The sequence below is a fragment of the Scyliorhinus canicula genome, chromosome 19 (assembly GCF_902713615.1).
Source record: "Scyliorhinus canicula chromosome 19, sScyCan1.1, whole genome shotgun sequence".
Taxonomy (NCBI): Eukaryota; Metazoa; Chordata; class Chondrichthyes; order Carcharhiniformes; family Scyliorhinidae; genus Scyliorhinus; species Scyliorhinus canicula.
Window position 1 is genome coordinate 96,081,388 of NC_052164.1, and position 16,250 is coordinate 96,097,637.

General features: G+C 48.6%; 1 protein-coding gene across 1 annotated transcript in view; it reads right to left on the reverse strand.

The window, feature by feature from the left end:
• LOC119954158 (Down syndrome cell adhesion molecule-like protein 1 homolog) overlaps window positions 1-16,250 on the reverse strand; it is a 636,717-nt gene that overhangs the window by 87,197 nt on the left and 533,270 nt on the right. Inside the window, exons 21-23 of the mRNA XM_038779115.1 lie at window positions 9,245-9,398; window positions 4,677-4,794; window positions 1,409-1,572 (exon numbers count right to left, since the gene is read on the reverse strand). Coding sequence (XP_038635043.1) covers window positions 1,409-1,572; window positions 4,677-4,794; window positions 9,245-9,398 — 436 coding nt within the window. The remainder of the gene's footprint in view (window positions 1-1,408; window positions 1,573-4,676; window positions 4,795-9,244; window positions 9,399-16,250) is intronic.

A 16,250-nucleotide genomic window follows, 5' to 3' on the forward strand; every position in this document is an offset into this window, starting at 1 on the left:
CCACACTTGATGTGGAGTGGTCCAGCCTAAGCCCCTAGTGACAGACTAGCGACCTGTTGTGGCAATAACTAGCTATGAAAACCGCTGAAAGTCTGCCTTAGTGTAGCACTGCGTGTGGGAAGAGAATTGAAATTGGAACAATACAATTATGACCCTGGTTTTTGGGTACATAAAGATTAGAATATAAGCTGAGCTCCTCGATTGTGTTAAAACCACCCACAAATCATTGGCTAATCGAGATGCTGCTGGGACAGGCATGGGGGGGGGGGGGGGGGGGGGGGGATCTAGTTTTCTTGCTCCTGATTACAGTTTGGTGGCCTTTCTGAAAAACTTAAGTGTTTGGATGTCTGGTAAAGGTAGAATCAGGTTTAACTGTGCGAATTCCCACGATGGCACAGTTTACAAACTCTCACTGCAGAGTGTGCACCTGCAACCTGTGCGGAGTACCACAAGGTAACTTGCGTAGCCATGGAACCATACCCATCAGGGAGAGGGATTTGGGGTGAAATTGGCGGGGGAGGGGGAGTATTTTAAATTGAAAAAAAGATTGTACATCTTATAATATTAGAAGATGAGGGAACTGTCCAAAACCGTTACACAGTGCCAAAGTCCAAATTACTGAGCAAACTAATTGCGTATCACATGGCAAGATGTCTGAAGGATTGTCACCTTGCATCAACACAGCTTATTTATTCACTTCTATGTGATGGATAGAATTATAGGATGTTTAACGCACAGAAAACCATTCTGTCCATCATGCACTCTATGACAGTTACTCAGCCAGCCACACTCTCATAGCTTTTCCCGTAGCCCTGGAAATGTGTTCCTTTTCAGATAATGACCCTTTCCCCTTGTGAAAGCCATGATTCAACGTATCTTCCCCATACTCTCAGGCAGCGCATTCCAGACCCTAACCACTTGCTAATTAAGGTGGCGCCCTTTGCTTCTCAACCCGCGGGCCAATGGAAAAGTATATTTTCTATCGGATCTGTCCATACCCGTCAAGAGTTGTGATGGCCAACATGGAGTCTCTGATAATGAGATATGAACCGGGGGGTGGGGGGGGGGGGGGGGGGGGGGGTAGGGGGGGGGGGGGGGGGGGAGAAGAACACCAATTTGTCATGTTTAACGTTCCTTGCAGGTGAGGCAGAAAGAAACAAACAGGGTTAGTTAAGAGGGATGGTAAAAGAATAGGTAAGGAGAGGAGACCAAAATTTTGGCCCAGAAAGATGAGTCAAAGTAAAGCTTCTGAAGATGAAACGAGAGGGGGAAGGGGAGAAGTTTAGCGAGGCATTTCCAGAGAATGTGGCTGAGAATGCCTGGAAACTCTTCCTCCAATAATTAGGCAAAGGGATGAGAGGGAAAATGAGCAGCTTAATTCTGAGGTTACAGGCAAACCCGCTCCTACCTTGCACCAGAAGGTTGACTATAATTGTATCGAAGCCCCAGGTGTTTGTGGCTGTACAAGTATAATACCCAGAATCCTCCGCCCGAACTGAGCGAAGAAACAGCGTTCCGTTGTTGAAGATCATTCTGTGGCCGTCAACTTGCACTGGGATCGCAGAGTCGTCGCTGCAAATAACACATCCTTATTGTCAATCACCGCACAAGTTGGTATTAAGCATTCTAATTTGCATCTTCCCAATTAGGGCTTCTTATTCCAAGGCCACAATTCTTTAAGTGGCTGGTGCAATATTGCCTTTGTAGATTTTAGAGAGTGCAGATCATGTTCTGCAAAGGGTAGCTCATCCTTTTAACTTTATTTTCACCCCTTTGGACCATGGGTTGACAACTCCCCTTGCCCGAATTCCTGGAGATTTCATCAGATGACCTTTACCTCCAACTGCCCCGACCTCAAGCTTTTGCCATTGGCCGTTCAACATTGTGCATCTTTGGGATGCTCCGCCTCCCCATGCCAACTGGGAATTCAACAGACTCCTGTTATCCAATTGGGTGACTCTTGAGTCTCAGTCCAACACCCTCTTTGTCCTCATCTCCAATAAAATCATAACGAAGAAAGTGACTATGTTGGAAGAAAGGGATGAAGATAATCAAACTTTTTTTTTCATTTTAATGCCCCGCTGATTTCTCTCTCTCTCTTGCTTGGTCTGAGCAGCGGCTCGAAGACTAACCTTCGGTTCCTGGAGACGCCGGCTCACTGCTAGAATCACAAACCTTGTTTGTGGCAGGTGACTGGGCCTTTCAGCTGTGGCTCGGGGTGCAAGCTCTGCTCACATTCAATAAGGAATTCTGCAAATGCTGCTCTGAAACTAGTGCTCTGGCGATATGTGGAACACGTGATTCTCTCTCTCTCTTTCCGCCGACGTATCCCACACAGCCAGTATCTGCCCCATGGCACGGTTGTGATCATGATCTCAACAATCTAGGTCCGTTGCAGCTGCAAGCCCTGCAGTGCTGTGCTGCATTGCACCATAATGTTAAAGCAGCTCCATTTTACCACAAGCCTCATGAAAAAGCCCAGAGTCAATAGCATTTGAATACTTTTAACATTTCTATTCCCTCCATTCTATTCCCCACTGCTACATCATTTACAACAAATGGGTTGCTGCCTCTATTCAAATAGAAGATTGAGTACCTTCAGAAATAAATTAAGCAGCTAGAGGTTAATATCTCCAACAATAATTTCAAGGTATTCTGCTTCTTTGGTGGTGGTGGTGGGAGGGGGGGGCGGGGGGGGGGGATAATTTGTCAAAATACATTGCTGTCCTAATCATCAGTATCATCCTTCATCGCTCAATGAATATTATGAGACATCGAAGCAGCAAACATCTCCATGGAAACTGCCAATGCTGACAATAGGATTTGGAGGGACCAAAAAGACTTGTTCCCAAAATGAGGTAATTCTGAATCGGGATCCTGGAAACCATCCCAATGCAGGCTTTTGTCACCAGTACCAACACTGCCCTCTTGCTTATTTTTATTTGCTCTTGGGATGTGGGTAGCCCTAGTAAGGCCAACACTTGTTGCCCATCCCTAATTGCCCTTGAAATTAGGGGCTTGCTCGGCCATTTCACAGGGCGGTTAAGAGTCAACCTGGAGCCACATGGAGGCCAGACCAGGAAACAACGGCAAATTTCCTTCACTAAAGGACACTAGTGAACTGGAGGTGTTTTTATTTTACAACAATCCATGATAGCTTCATCGTCAACATGTATTAATTCAATTGAAATTCCACCAGCTACCATGGTGGGATTTGAACCCATGTCCCCTGAGCATTGGTAGCACAGTGGGTAGCACTGTTGCTTCACAGCACCAGGGTCCCAGGTTTGTTTCCTGGTTTGGGTCACTGTCTGTGTGGAGTCTGCATGTTCTCCCCGTGTCTGCGTGGGTTTCCGGTGGGCGCTCCGGTTTCTGTCCACAAGTCCCGAAAGACGTGCTGTCATGTGAGTGTCCCTTTAAGAAAGTTTTTTGTCTTATCACATGGCTTCAGTGATGTCATTGTGAGGGTGGAGCTGGGCTATGGCTGTGTGAGGCTTTCGGTTTGGCTTTCACATTGGACTGCTGTGGACTCAGTCAGGAGAAAGAAGTGTTTTGGCCTCTCTCTCTCTCTATTTTCATTTAAAATATTTGTTCCGGTAAAAAAATTAATTGATTATAGCTACCTGCTGTTTTGGTAACTTTAAGCTTATAGTTTGCTTTACGGAATGGTTTAGACCTGCTGGTGAGACGGGGTCAGAATCTCAGGGAAAACCAGTCTTATTCAAGTGTGAATGCGGAGTGCTGGGCCATACCCTTGAAAAGGTGTTTTTGGTTTATGGGATTTTCTTTTTGAATTGGAACAGTTAAGGGGGAATTGATTCAGTGTTTGGGCAGCACGGTAGCACAAATGGATAATACTTCACAGTATTCACAGCGCCAGGGTCCCAGGTTCGATTCCCCGCAGGGTAACTGTCTGTGCGGAGTCTGCACGTTCTCCCCGTGTCTGCGTGGGTTTCCTCCGGGTGCTCCGGTTTCCTCCCACAGTCCAAAGACGTGCAGGTTAGGTGGATTGTCCGTGTTAAATTGCCCTTAGTGTCCAAAAGGATTAGGAGGGGTTATTGGGTTACAGGGATAGGGGGATAGGGTGGAAGTGAGAGCTTAAGTGGGTCGGTGCAGACTCGATGGGCCGAATGGCCTCCTTCTGCACTGTACGTTCTATGTTATACATAGATTACTGTAGCTGTATGGTATCTTTGTGTATGTAATTGATAAAACTTCTTGCTGTGTGGTTATATAAATATTAACTCAGTTCTTAGAATAAAGCTTATTTTGATTAAAGTGTCCGGGAAAACTGTTGAATCACACCTCAAGGGAAGTCTCTTGTGCTCATCCTAGCCAAATTCAACAAAACGCTATAGGTCAGGTGAACTCCATAATACACTTTGGAGTTTTTAAACCCTGGTTCATATCAGGGCATTCTGAATTCTCCCTCAGTGCACCTGAGCAGATGCCGGAGTGTGGCGACTAGGGGCTTTTCACAGTAACTTCATTGCAGTGTTAATGTAAGCCTACTTGTGACAATAAAGATTACTATATTAGTATTAGATTACAAAGGACATTACCACGACACCACCATCTTGCCTACATAATGTTATAACCAATGAGATGGGCCAGTCAACCAGAAGAGAAAGAATCCCAGATAAAAAGATGTTGCTGTGTAGAGCGTATATGTTTACCTGTCTTTTGTCCATTTAATGGTTGGTCCTGGGTCACCCACAGCTCGACAAGGCAGAAATACATCTCTCATCCAAGGAGTGGTTACTGTTCCTCCGAATGCAATAATCTTTGCTGGGGCTAGAATATAAAACATGGAACCTTTCAGCATTCATCTCTCCAGCAATTTAACGTGCTGTATATAGCTCGCAATGCCTGGCGTACTGTACATATAGTAAGCACGGTGTACATAATTCACAGAATGTCATGCACAATATATAGTGAAGTACATAAGTATACAATACAGAATGTAATTCCTTATTTGAAAAAAAAAACCTCTGGGCCAATTCTGGGAAAACATTTGGAAAATTCCACTCGGAAAATCTAAAACACGTTCCAGGGGATGGTGGTGACTGTGACAAACTGAACCAAAATCCCACCTGCGTTCTGATTGTACTGATATCAGCCACAGCAAATGAAAATATCATTAACCTGAAAGGACAACTTAAAGAAATGGCAGTGGATTCTTGAGCATGTTGCCCGTTTAGCAGCAGCTAAACCGTTCTACTTTTTAACCTGGAATCATTTATTCCTGTTTCCCAGGTACTGACTGGGGTCTTGCTCCATAAACATCAGCAAGCCCTCCAGCGCTTGGATTCTGCCCCACTGGGATATGGATAATGCGTGGGAAGGGATAATTCATTCCCTCCTGGTCGAACCCAAATCAGCCGTCAATCAATATCCGCAGCCACACGGCAGTCAACCGGGTTGGCTGCTCTCTCTGGTGTCCTGGGCTGTGCTGTCTCAATTAGTGCCCCAGCCCTGATCTATTAACTCTGGACAGGCCAGGGAATTCAACACGAGAACTACTGGGCTTCGTGAGTGGAACAGTGCAGTCCGATGTCAGGTGGTTCCCATGTAACCGGTGCAGCAACTGGTACTCCATTATGAATTCAGACTAATCCTGAAGTGACGTTGGTCCCAGGTCAACTTCCCCGATATCAATGGTGGAGCCTTGCCCATTAACGCCACCTTCAGTGATAAATAAAGGACGTGAGGGACTCACAGCATCAGATAATGGGATGGACATATTGGCAAATGCGTTGGCCAAGATTTCTTACCCAGCACCCACACTCCAAGGAGAGTCAGGCTTCAAAGGTGACTCTAACGTCTATTGCTGCCTTGGTGACAACTAACAAGCTACTGCATCAATTCGTCTTAATGAAGCACCGGGCTCGAAAGGCAGGAAGGGGGCAATTAGGGGCGTTACTTACTGTATTATCATTTGCCAGATATGAGAGCTTGACCTACTGGGTTAATAACACCTGTTCAGCGAACAAACTGACTCTGCACTTTTACATGAGATTGACTGATTACACGTGAAATGAGACATTGAAAAAATATACAATAGGACAACTACATTTTTTTAAAACCCACAGGATTAAAGTGAGAGAAGAGGATACCGACAGCAGAAGGAACTTACTGTTTTTACAGTATTAATCTTCAAATCATTTTCTTCAGAGCATATAAAGCAAAATACCCTGGATGAATCAACCGTTAACGTTCCCAGGCACATGAGAACACCACCACCTGGATATTCCCCCCCCCCAAGCCACACACCATCCTAACCTGGGAATATATCTACGATCCTTCACTGTCTCTGGATCAAAATCCTGGAACTACCACGCCCCCCCCAACAGCACGGTGTGGCATTCCACAATACACCAATCCTTAAGTAGCCTCTGAATTCCGCCCAAGCCACCATCCAACTCTATTCCACATGTACCGCAGCAGTTTAAGAAGGCAGCTCAGCACTGCATTCTCAAGGGCAATTAGGGCTGGACAATAAATGCTGGCCTAGCCAGCGCCACCCACACCCCATGAATTAAAATATAAAGATTTGTGGGGCAAACCCTTCGGTCGAACTGGTTTCAGGTTTTTGTGCTTGAAAAAAATACAGCTTGCTGTTGGTCCCTTTCATGTTGCTGTGGGGGGGGGGGGGGGGGGGGGGGGGGGGGGGGGTTGGGTGGGGGGTGGGGGGGGGTCAAGGGAATAGCACCCACTGGCCCAGCTGGATGTGCTTGGCTGGCATTTCATATTGGCCAGTGGGCTTGAGATGGCCAAGTAATGGGTTGCCGGGAAGTCGTTTCGGATTGAATCACTACTCATTACGAAGTTGGCGTGAGGTTGGTACTTCTCTCCCTGGTTGAGTTGGTCAACCCCGTCTCTAACAAGAAACATGCCGCATTTGTGGGGGGTAGGGCACTGAATTGTAGGAAATGGTTCAAGTTTGTAATATTTCTCCTAGTCTAAGCAGAGGCTGGATGTCATGCACTTAGACTTGTATCCATCCAGCATCTCTTCATAGTCGGGAACAATAATTTTACCAGGCGCGATTCTCCCAAAAGGGAACAAAGTCCCCCAGTGAGAGCATTTACCTGCGTGTTTCCCGGCACTCGAGGAATGTGCGTTGAATGAAGGGCCTGAATGGGGAATGTGCAGACGAGGCTGCACATAGCCCCATTTTGTACCGTGGAGAGCTTGGCTCGCTGGAACCTCCCATTGTAGCGAAAGATCAGGACACCATTTGTAAATGGCGCCCCGATCTCCGAGGCCCCTGAAATAATCTCCGATGTCCCCCCGAGCCTGAACGCACTAAGGAAGGGTCCCCAGCCTCCCTCTGCACCCTCCCCCCCCCCCAACACCCACACCAGGCAACCCTGGCCCAATCGCGCATGTGCAAGTAGTGTCAACATGGCAGTGCCCATGCCAGCTGGCAGTGCCACATGGGTAGCACCAGGATAGCACCCAGGTGGCACTGTCAGGCTGGCACTGCCTGGCTGGCACTACCTGGGTACACAGGTGGCACCAGCAGTATCAGGGCACCACTCTGCCCAAAGGGCATGCAGCTGGAGGCCCTCCGATCTCCTGGGAAACCCCCATGTGTGCCATTCCATCTGGTTCCTGTTTGTGAGGACCAGTGCTGAACAGCTCTCATCCCAGGCCAAGGGGTTCAATCCCAAAGCCTCAATTACCTTGGGAATCTGCACATTAGAGTGAGACTAACTGTCTCGCTTTAATATGCAGATTTGTCAAAAAAGTGATCCCGCCCATTGTGGGAGGAATTCACATCACAACATCGCGCAAGATAGCGTTGGGTCTCTCGAGGTGTGGCAAGCCCGGTAGATCCCAAGTCTCCTGGCTTTCAACGGCGACGCTGCGCTGTGACAAACTGCTTTTCAGGCACAGTATGGCCATTGGCTCGCGCTCACTGTACAGCATCGGAGCTCTTGCTCCCCTGTGGAATAGAGTTGGATGGTGGCTTGGGCGGAATTCAGAGGCTACTTAAGGATTGGTGTGTTGTGGAATGCCAGAAAGTTTAATGTTTGTATGAATGGGAACATGGGGGCATCGCAAGTTGATGGTGGGACAAATGTTTCCATCTGCGAGTGACAAAATGTCGAGTTCCCCATCTGGGAAATGCCAGCATGCATAAGTGCAACTATTTACAGATTGGTAGTGGGGGGATGAATGGGGTGTCATGACTTCACCATTTTTTTTAGGCGAATGTTATGTCCTCACCCCCACACTCCCTCTCCTCCAAACCCAGAACTAGTCTTTACATATCTCCATATGGCCATGAGAAAAGCAAATTACTGCGGATGCTGGAATCTGAAACAAAAGGGAAAATGCTGGAAAATCTCAGCAAGTCTGGCAGCATCTGTAGGGAGAGAAAAGAGCTAACGTTTCGAGTCCGATGACTCTTTGTGAATGCTCACATGGCCATGGACGTGATCGTCAGCTCAGCAATAGAAGAGACAGAATTACTGGATGAAAGCGACTGACTACCAGCTCGTTTGCCTTCTACCATTCTGGTAGTCAAATGATCTATTTTAGGCATTTCTTCACAGGATGTAAGCAGTAAGAACAGCATTTATGGTCCATCTCTATTTGCCTTTGAGAAGGTGACGGTGAGCCATTGTTTTTGAATCGCTGCAGTCCCTGCAGTGTAGGTGCACCCACTGTGCTGTTAGGGAGGGAGTTCCACGATTTTGACCCAGCGACAGAGAAGGAACGACGATATAGTTCCAAGTCGGGATGGTGTGCAGCTTGGAGGGGAACTCGCATGTGGTGGGGTTCCCATGCGTCTGCTCTGTCCTTGTCTTCTTGGTGGCTTAGAAAGTGTTGCTGATGGAGCTTAGGCGTGTTGCTGCAGTGCATCTTGTAGCCATTGTGAGCCAGTAGTGGAGAGAGTGAATTTTAAGGTGGCTTATCGGGAGCCAATCGCACGGGTTGCTTTGTCCTGGCTGGTGATACAATGAAAATGAAGTTCTTGACTCATCACACCAATAAACCTTTGCCAACGAGTCGACAACCGAATTAGACTTGAGGTGGGGAAGGTCCCAGTGGTGGGGAGCTTGGACAGACTTAGATCTGAATTTACCTGTCCCGCCCTACACTTAGCATGTCTGAATTTACTCGTGTAGTGTTGCTCAAAATGTGGGTTACAGGTATCCCAAAAAGGCAGGAAACGAAAACAAATGGAGAGGAAATACCATATTAAGAAGACACCTGATAAATGCTGACGTACCCTTTGCTGCAGGCTCGCCCGTGACTTTATTGCTCACATTCCCTCGGCCGGCCGATGTGACTGCCGCTACCCACAGCAGGTACTGCTGCCTGCGGTTCAGGTTCGGGATTCGGTAGTACAGGGTCTCTGGAGAAGCCTCGTATTCACTGGGAGCCTGTGAGGGGGAGGAAGAATTTGGTCAGAAACAGGCAACAATGGAATACATACAACCAATGCTCTCGAGGGGAATTCACACAGAGACTTGCACGTCTAACTTCCAGGCCCACTACCAAGGCAGTGACGGTGCCAATTCCAGTATTGAGAAGTTGCTGGACTGGGTCCTCTTTGTAAATTTGCCAACTGCATTTGGGCTGGTTTTCTGAATACAAGGACAGCAGAGGAGTAAAATACCTTTGCTAACAACAACCTGCATTTATATTGTGTCTCAGTGTAGTAGATCACCCCGACTGCTTCACAGAGCGTGACGGGCAGCACGGCAGCACAGTGGTTAGCACTGTTGCTTCACAGCTCCAGGGTCCCAGGTTCGATCCCCGGCTTGGATATCTGTCTGTGCGGCGTCTGCGCGTTCTCCCCGTGTCTGCGTGGGTTTCCTCCGGGTGCTCCGGTTTCCTCCCACAGTCCAACAATGTGCCGTTTAGGTGGATTGGTCACGCGAAATGTCCCCCGGTGTCGAAAAGTTAGGCGGGGCTGCTGGGTTACGGGGGATAGAGTGGAGGTGTGGGCTTAGGTAGGGTGTTCTTTCAGGGACCGATGTGGACTTGATGGGCCGAATGGCCTCCTTTTGCACTGTAGATTCTACGGTTCAATGAGAGAGGTTCAGGGAGAGCTATCCTCTCAGCAACTGAAGGCATGGCCACCAATGATGGAGTGCTGGAAATGGGGGGTGCACAAGAGGCCAGATCTGGAGGAGTGCAGAGACCTTGGAAGGTTATCAAGCTGAAGGAATTTACAAGGATGGGGAGGGCAGGAGGGGGTGGGGGGGGGGGGGGGGGTCATGGGGGGGATTTGAACACAAGGATGATAAGTTTAAAATTTAGCATTGCCACACTGGGACCCAATTTAAGGATGATCGGGGGGGAAGGACTTTGTGCGCCTTAGGACACGGGCAGCAGAGTGTTGAATTATATATTTTCTCATTGACAAGATGTGGATGTCACTGGCTCGGTTAGCATTTTATTGCCATCTCTAGTTGCCCTTGAGAAGCTAGTGGTGAGTTGCCTTCTTGAACTGCTGCAGTCCATGTTGTGTAGATACACCCATAGGGCTGTTGGGGGGGGGCGTTGTGTTGCCCCAGCGGCAGTGAAGGAATAACGATATATTTCCAAGTCAGGGTGGTGAGTGACTTGGAGGGGAACCTCCCGGTGGGGCTGTTCCCAGGTCTCTGCTGCCCTTGCCCTTCTAGATGGTGGTGGTCGTGAGTTTGGAAGGTGCTGTCGAAGGAAAATTGGTGAGTTCCTGCAGCGCATCTTGTAGATGGTAGACACAGCTGCCTCAGTGGGGAACACGCAGCCGAGGCCACACACAGCCCCGTTTTGTACACTGGGGAGCTCTGCTCGCCGGAACTCCCCAGTGTAGTTAGAGATCGGGACGCCATTCAAAAATGGCATCCTGATCTCCGAGGCCACCAGAGCGACCCCTGAACCCCCCCCCCCCCCCCCCCCCCAGCCTGGGCCCACTATGGGCTCCTACCCCCATCCCCCCCCCCAACACCCATGCAAGGCATTCCCGGCCCAATCATGTGAACACAAAATGCCAGCTTGGCACCTTTGCAGTGCCAACCAGGCACCCTGGCAGTGCCCATGCCAGCTGGCAGCACCACCTGGGCACCTTGGCAATGCCAGGCTGGCACTGCCAAATCAGCACACCTTACCAGTCGGATGATCCCGAGGCCTTCCAGTCGGCTGAGGTCATCCTCATAGGGGACCTGGTGGGTCCGGGCCTGGTGGGTACTTAGACTCAGCCTCAGGGTGCCCATATATTTTGGCCACAGCTACCTTAATTTTGCTTTGGCCTTCCTGTAAGACTTCAGGGTAGGCCACCCCCCCCCCCCCCCCCCCCACCCCACACACAATACTTTGTAAAGTCCTCTGGTGTCCATCCGGAAGTCCTGTTGCTAGTCCAATCTGAGGCATTGTTGCCAGTCACGGCCCAGCAGACTCGGTTCGGACTGCTGTCTGTAAGTTACCGGGGTCATCGCCGTGCCGGCTATGGTGAGGGGATCCCGCGTATAGGCCGCTGGCTTTGCCTCAATATTCCACAAACCCAACTGTTGAACTTCAGTCCTGATTCCCTCGAAGGTCTGCCTCCCAATTACGGAAAGCAGCCCCCGTATCTAACTCCGTCTCTAGCAGGTTGGCCGTTCACCTGAGCGGTAATCCTAATGGGGGCAACCCGTGGCAGGGCCGATGCACTTCAACTGCACACATTCCTCATCATCAGGTTGTTCTAAGTGGAGAATGCGGACTCAGGGCTGGCGTCTCCCTCGGGTAGGGTGGCGGGTTTGCTGGCTGGCCTGCGGCTCCCTATCCCCGTGGTTTCGCCGGCCACAAGTGCCTCACTGCCACTTGATCATCCAAGCAGCACTGTAGCACAGTGGTTAGCATTGTTGCTTCACAGCTCCAGGGTCCCAGGTTTGATTCCCGGCTTGGGTCACTGTCTGTGCGGAGTCTGCACGTTCTCCCCGTGTCTGCGTGGGTTTCCTCCGGGTGCTCCGGTTTCCTCCCACAGTCCAGAGATGTGCAGGTTAGGTGGATTGGCTGTGCTAAATTGCCCCTTAGTGTCCAAAAAGGTTAGGTGAGTTCATGGGGATGGGGTGGAGGCTTGGGATTAACTGTGATGCTCTTTCCAAGGGCCGGTGAAGACTCGAAGGGCCGAATGGCCTCCTTCTGCCCTGTAAATTCTATGATTCTGTGATCCTCCATTGATTCCGAGGAGGTTTCCCACCTGGCTATAACGTCCCTTGACCAGTCCCATGGGTGCTCTGTGCCAGAATGGGCAGTCCTGCTCTGTTTGCCTCCATCCCTGTCATTCCCCGGACTTCCTGGACTCCCTCCTCTGCATTTACAGGAGATCGCAACTAATTCCGCCTCTCAGCGGGGAAGCTTGGACACGAGGCTCATGGGAAGATTAATCGGGCCGTTCCCTTGGGTCGCATGGGGGTTACAACACAGATAATGATCCAATTCCCTTTTGAATACCATGACTGAACCTTCCTCCACTACACGGTCAGGCGGTGCATTCCTGATCCTAACAACTCACTGTGTGAAGAAGCTATTCCTCGTGTCACCATTGCTTCTTTTGCCAATTATACAGTTGAGTCCCAGCACTGATCCCTGTTGCACACCATTCCTTGCGTCTTGCCAAAATTTAAAGGACGCATTTATGCTTACTCTCTGCTACTTGTTAACCATCCGATCTTCTATCCATGTCAATATGTTACCCCCTACTCCATGAGCATTTATTTTCTGTAATAAATGCCTTCTGGAATTCTAAATACAGTACATTCGCTGGTTCCCCTTTATCCACAGCACATTCACTTCCTCAAAGTCTGATATGGGGCTGGTTTAGCACAGGGCTAGGCAGGCCAGCAGCACGGTTCAATTCCCGTACCAGCCTTCCTGAACAGGCACCGGAATGTGGCGACTAGGGGCTTTTCACAATAACTTCATTTGAAGCCTACTCGTGACAATAAGCGATTTTCATTTCATTCGGTTGGTTAAACATGATTTCCCTTTCATAAAACATTGTTGACCCTGCCTGATTACCTTGGACTTATCCAAGTGCCCTGCTATAACCTCTTTAATAGTAGCTTCTAACATTTTCCCTGTGACGGCTGTTGAGCTAACTGCCTGTAGATTCATGCTTTCTGTCTCCCTCCCATTTTGAATAATGGAGTTACATTTGCTTCCTCAATAGCTTGTCATGTGAGGAGCGGTTGAGGACTCTGGGTCTGTGCTCGTTGGGATTTAGAAAGATGAGGGGGGAGCTTATTGAAACTTACAGGATACTGAGAGGCCTGGATAGAGTGGAGGTGGAGAGGAGTTTTCACTTGTCGGAAAAACTAGAACCCGAGGGCACAGCTTCAGACGAAAGGGACGATCCTTCAAAACTGAGATGAGGAGGAATTTCTTCAACCAGAGGGTGGTGAATCTGTGGAACTCTTTGCCGCAGAAGGCTGTGGAGGTCAAATCACTGAGTGTCTTTAGGACAGAGATAGATAGGTTCCTTGATTAATAAGGGGGTCAGGGGTTATGTGGAGAAGGCAGGAGAATGAGGATGAGAAAAATATCAGCCATGATTGAATGGCGGAGCAAACTTGATGGGCCGAGTGGCCTAATTCTGCTCCTAAGTCATATGGTCTTATGGAATCCAAAACCACTCTCATAAACCCTGCAGCAGGAAGCGAGGAGCCAAGGTAAAGGTGAAGGGTTGAAGTAGGGAGGGAAATTTATCTTTTCAAGACTTTTCTGGGCAACACTCAAAAGGCCAGTGCGTCAACCTTCATCAAAAACATCAGCGCCATGTCGTCCTCATTAGTCTAATAGAGAAAATGCGACTTGGAGAGTTGCCAGTTACATGCCTTTCATTCCATCAATTTTGGCTTCACGTTCACAGAGCGACCGCAGGAAAGAAACTAACAGAAAAACACAGTTGAGTTCCTTAGTAATCTGGAAGCTCGGCCCTCCACTCCACCGACAAAGAGACAGGAGGTCTACAAATTACTACTTATCAAAAGCTCTGCTTCAAATTCATTTCAATATCTGAGCCGTGTGTTGCCATGGAGATGTAATCTGCTCATCAAAGCGGCTGCTTAAACCATGGGGATCTGATACTGTTATTTTCAGTCACGTTGTCAAAGCTGCCTCGAAAAATCTACAATAACATTGGGCACAATAACTTGTAATTTCAGAGAGAAAGAAATGACGGTAGAACGAACCCCCCCCCCCCCCCCCCCCCCCCCCCCCCCCCCCCCCCAACCACCCCTCCCGGCAATGACTACCCTCCCCACCCCCACCTTCGACCTCCAGTCACAATAGAATATTAAATGCAAATTCCCCGGCAACGAAAGTATGCACAAGATTGAAACAACTCATTGAGGGCACAGACACCGTCCATTCTTTCTCAGCAGGGACACCGCAGTTTGCAACAGTCAAAGTGCTTGTTGTTCTGTAGGCTGCATAGCTGCTGAACGAAGGCCTCGTGCAGTCGAGCTTGTGAGTTAGAGGATGATTGTATTGAGGGTGTCCCTTGAGGATATGCTGTGCCAAGGAACGGCAGGTGAAGGATTTGGGCCGGCAATTTTCTATTCAGCTGAATCCTTGTCAGGGGGAGGCAGCTGAAGCTGGTGAACCCTCCGGCATTGTCCTGGGCTCTGCAGGAATTGGAGGTCAACCTCGAGGACGCAACTATGAAGAATTTTGGAGAAAAACCATGGGGGCATTGAAAGAAATGAAATGTGGGTTTTTTTCCCATTTTGTTTGAAGCCTTTCGCTGATTTGATATAAAATATTGAGGATCCCAGATGGTAAAAAAACACAGTTAAAAAAAAATATTTCCCAACTTGTTTTTTTCCTACTGGGATGCGAAGATATTGGGAAGAAACGGAATTTGACCGATAATCAAGGCTCATCGGATAGAAAGGTGTGTCTAACCATTGACAGTGTGGAGGACATTTCGAGGGAACAATGGTGGAAATGTTGGTTGTGGGGGGGGTGGAGGGGAGGGGATGGTCAGAGGGCAGACAGACTTGAGCTGGATGGTCATGTGACAAAGCCTCCTGGAATGCCTCCATCTGGAGTTGGCAACTTGAAGGCAAAAACGTTAGGAAGAAGGGTGTAGTTTCCTCTATTAATAACAGGTCATCAAGGTGTTCGGACAAACTGCAACACAGCAACACAGGCCCAGAAGAGATTCAGCAATTCTTCCTTTTAGCGTGACGATCGGGTACACAATGGGAGATGGTTTAGAGATAGAGATAGAGAAATACAGCACAGAACAGGCCCTTCGGCCCACGATGTTGCGCCGAACTTTTGTCCTAGGTTAATCATAGAATTTTGGACAATTTTTCAAAGTAGAATTTTGTTTTCCAAAAGGAAACTCAACGTTTTACCACTGTTGAATTTTGGTGGCAATCTGCTACATTTTAGGCTATTGTGTAGGTTCCATTTTCCATATAAATGGAACCCCTTTAACTTCCCTTTTTCAATGTATCACATGGCAGATCCCTGGTACCACTAATAGAAATGAGGCAGAGAATAATCCAAACCAGTTATCAATTTTATTGTACTTTCCTGAATTTTTGTTTGCTTTGGCATAAGTTGCACTGGATATCGCAGTGCAGTGGTGATGTTCCTGGACAAATAATTCAGAAATTCTGGTGCAAATCTCACCAGTTCTATAAATCTGGGAATAATTATCTGGTGTCAGTAACTGGCGGACTTTTGTAAAAACCTAATTGATTCGCAAATGTCCATTGGGGAAGGAAACATGACGACATTACCCAGTAAGGCTCCAAGTCCAGCACCAATGTGGTTGACCTCGGAGTGAACTCTGAAGTGGTCTAGTAAGTCATTCAGCTGTATCAGGAGAACTGAGGATCAGTGTTGCCAACGATGCCATATGTCAAGAATGAAAAAGGTAGCTCATGTCTCTGTCCATGTGGCTACAAAAGACCACACTCATGTTGCTTCTTTATTGGCAGATACCCAGCCCTGCCTCACACCAAAGCTTCTAAGGCACAATACTGTGACGGCAACGGGAATCATGCCCACCAGCTGGGGAACTGGTGAGAGCCACACATTACCTCTTTTGAGGAAGGATCATGGCACCATGTGCCAACCAGGCCAACTATGGGCTTTCCCCCCCCCAGGATCAAGGACTATGGTGAGGGAGGGGGGGGGTCAAAAGTCTCGCTCGCCAAGAAATGCCAGCCAATCAGAGGTCGGCAGCACTATAGGGCAGCAGTTCCACCAGGAAGCTATGGCACCACATCAGGCCCAGGATTGTC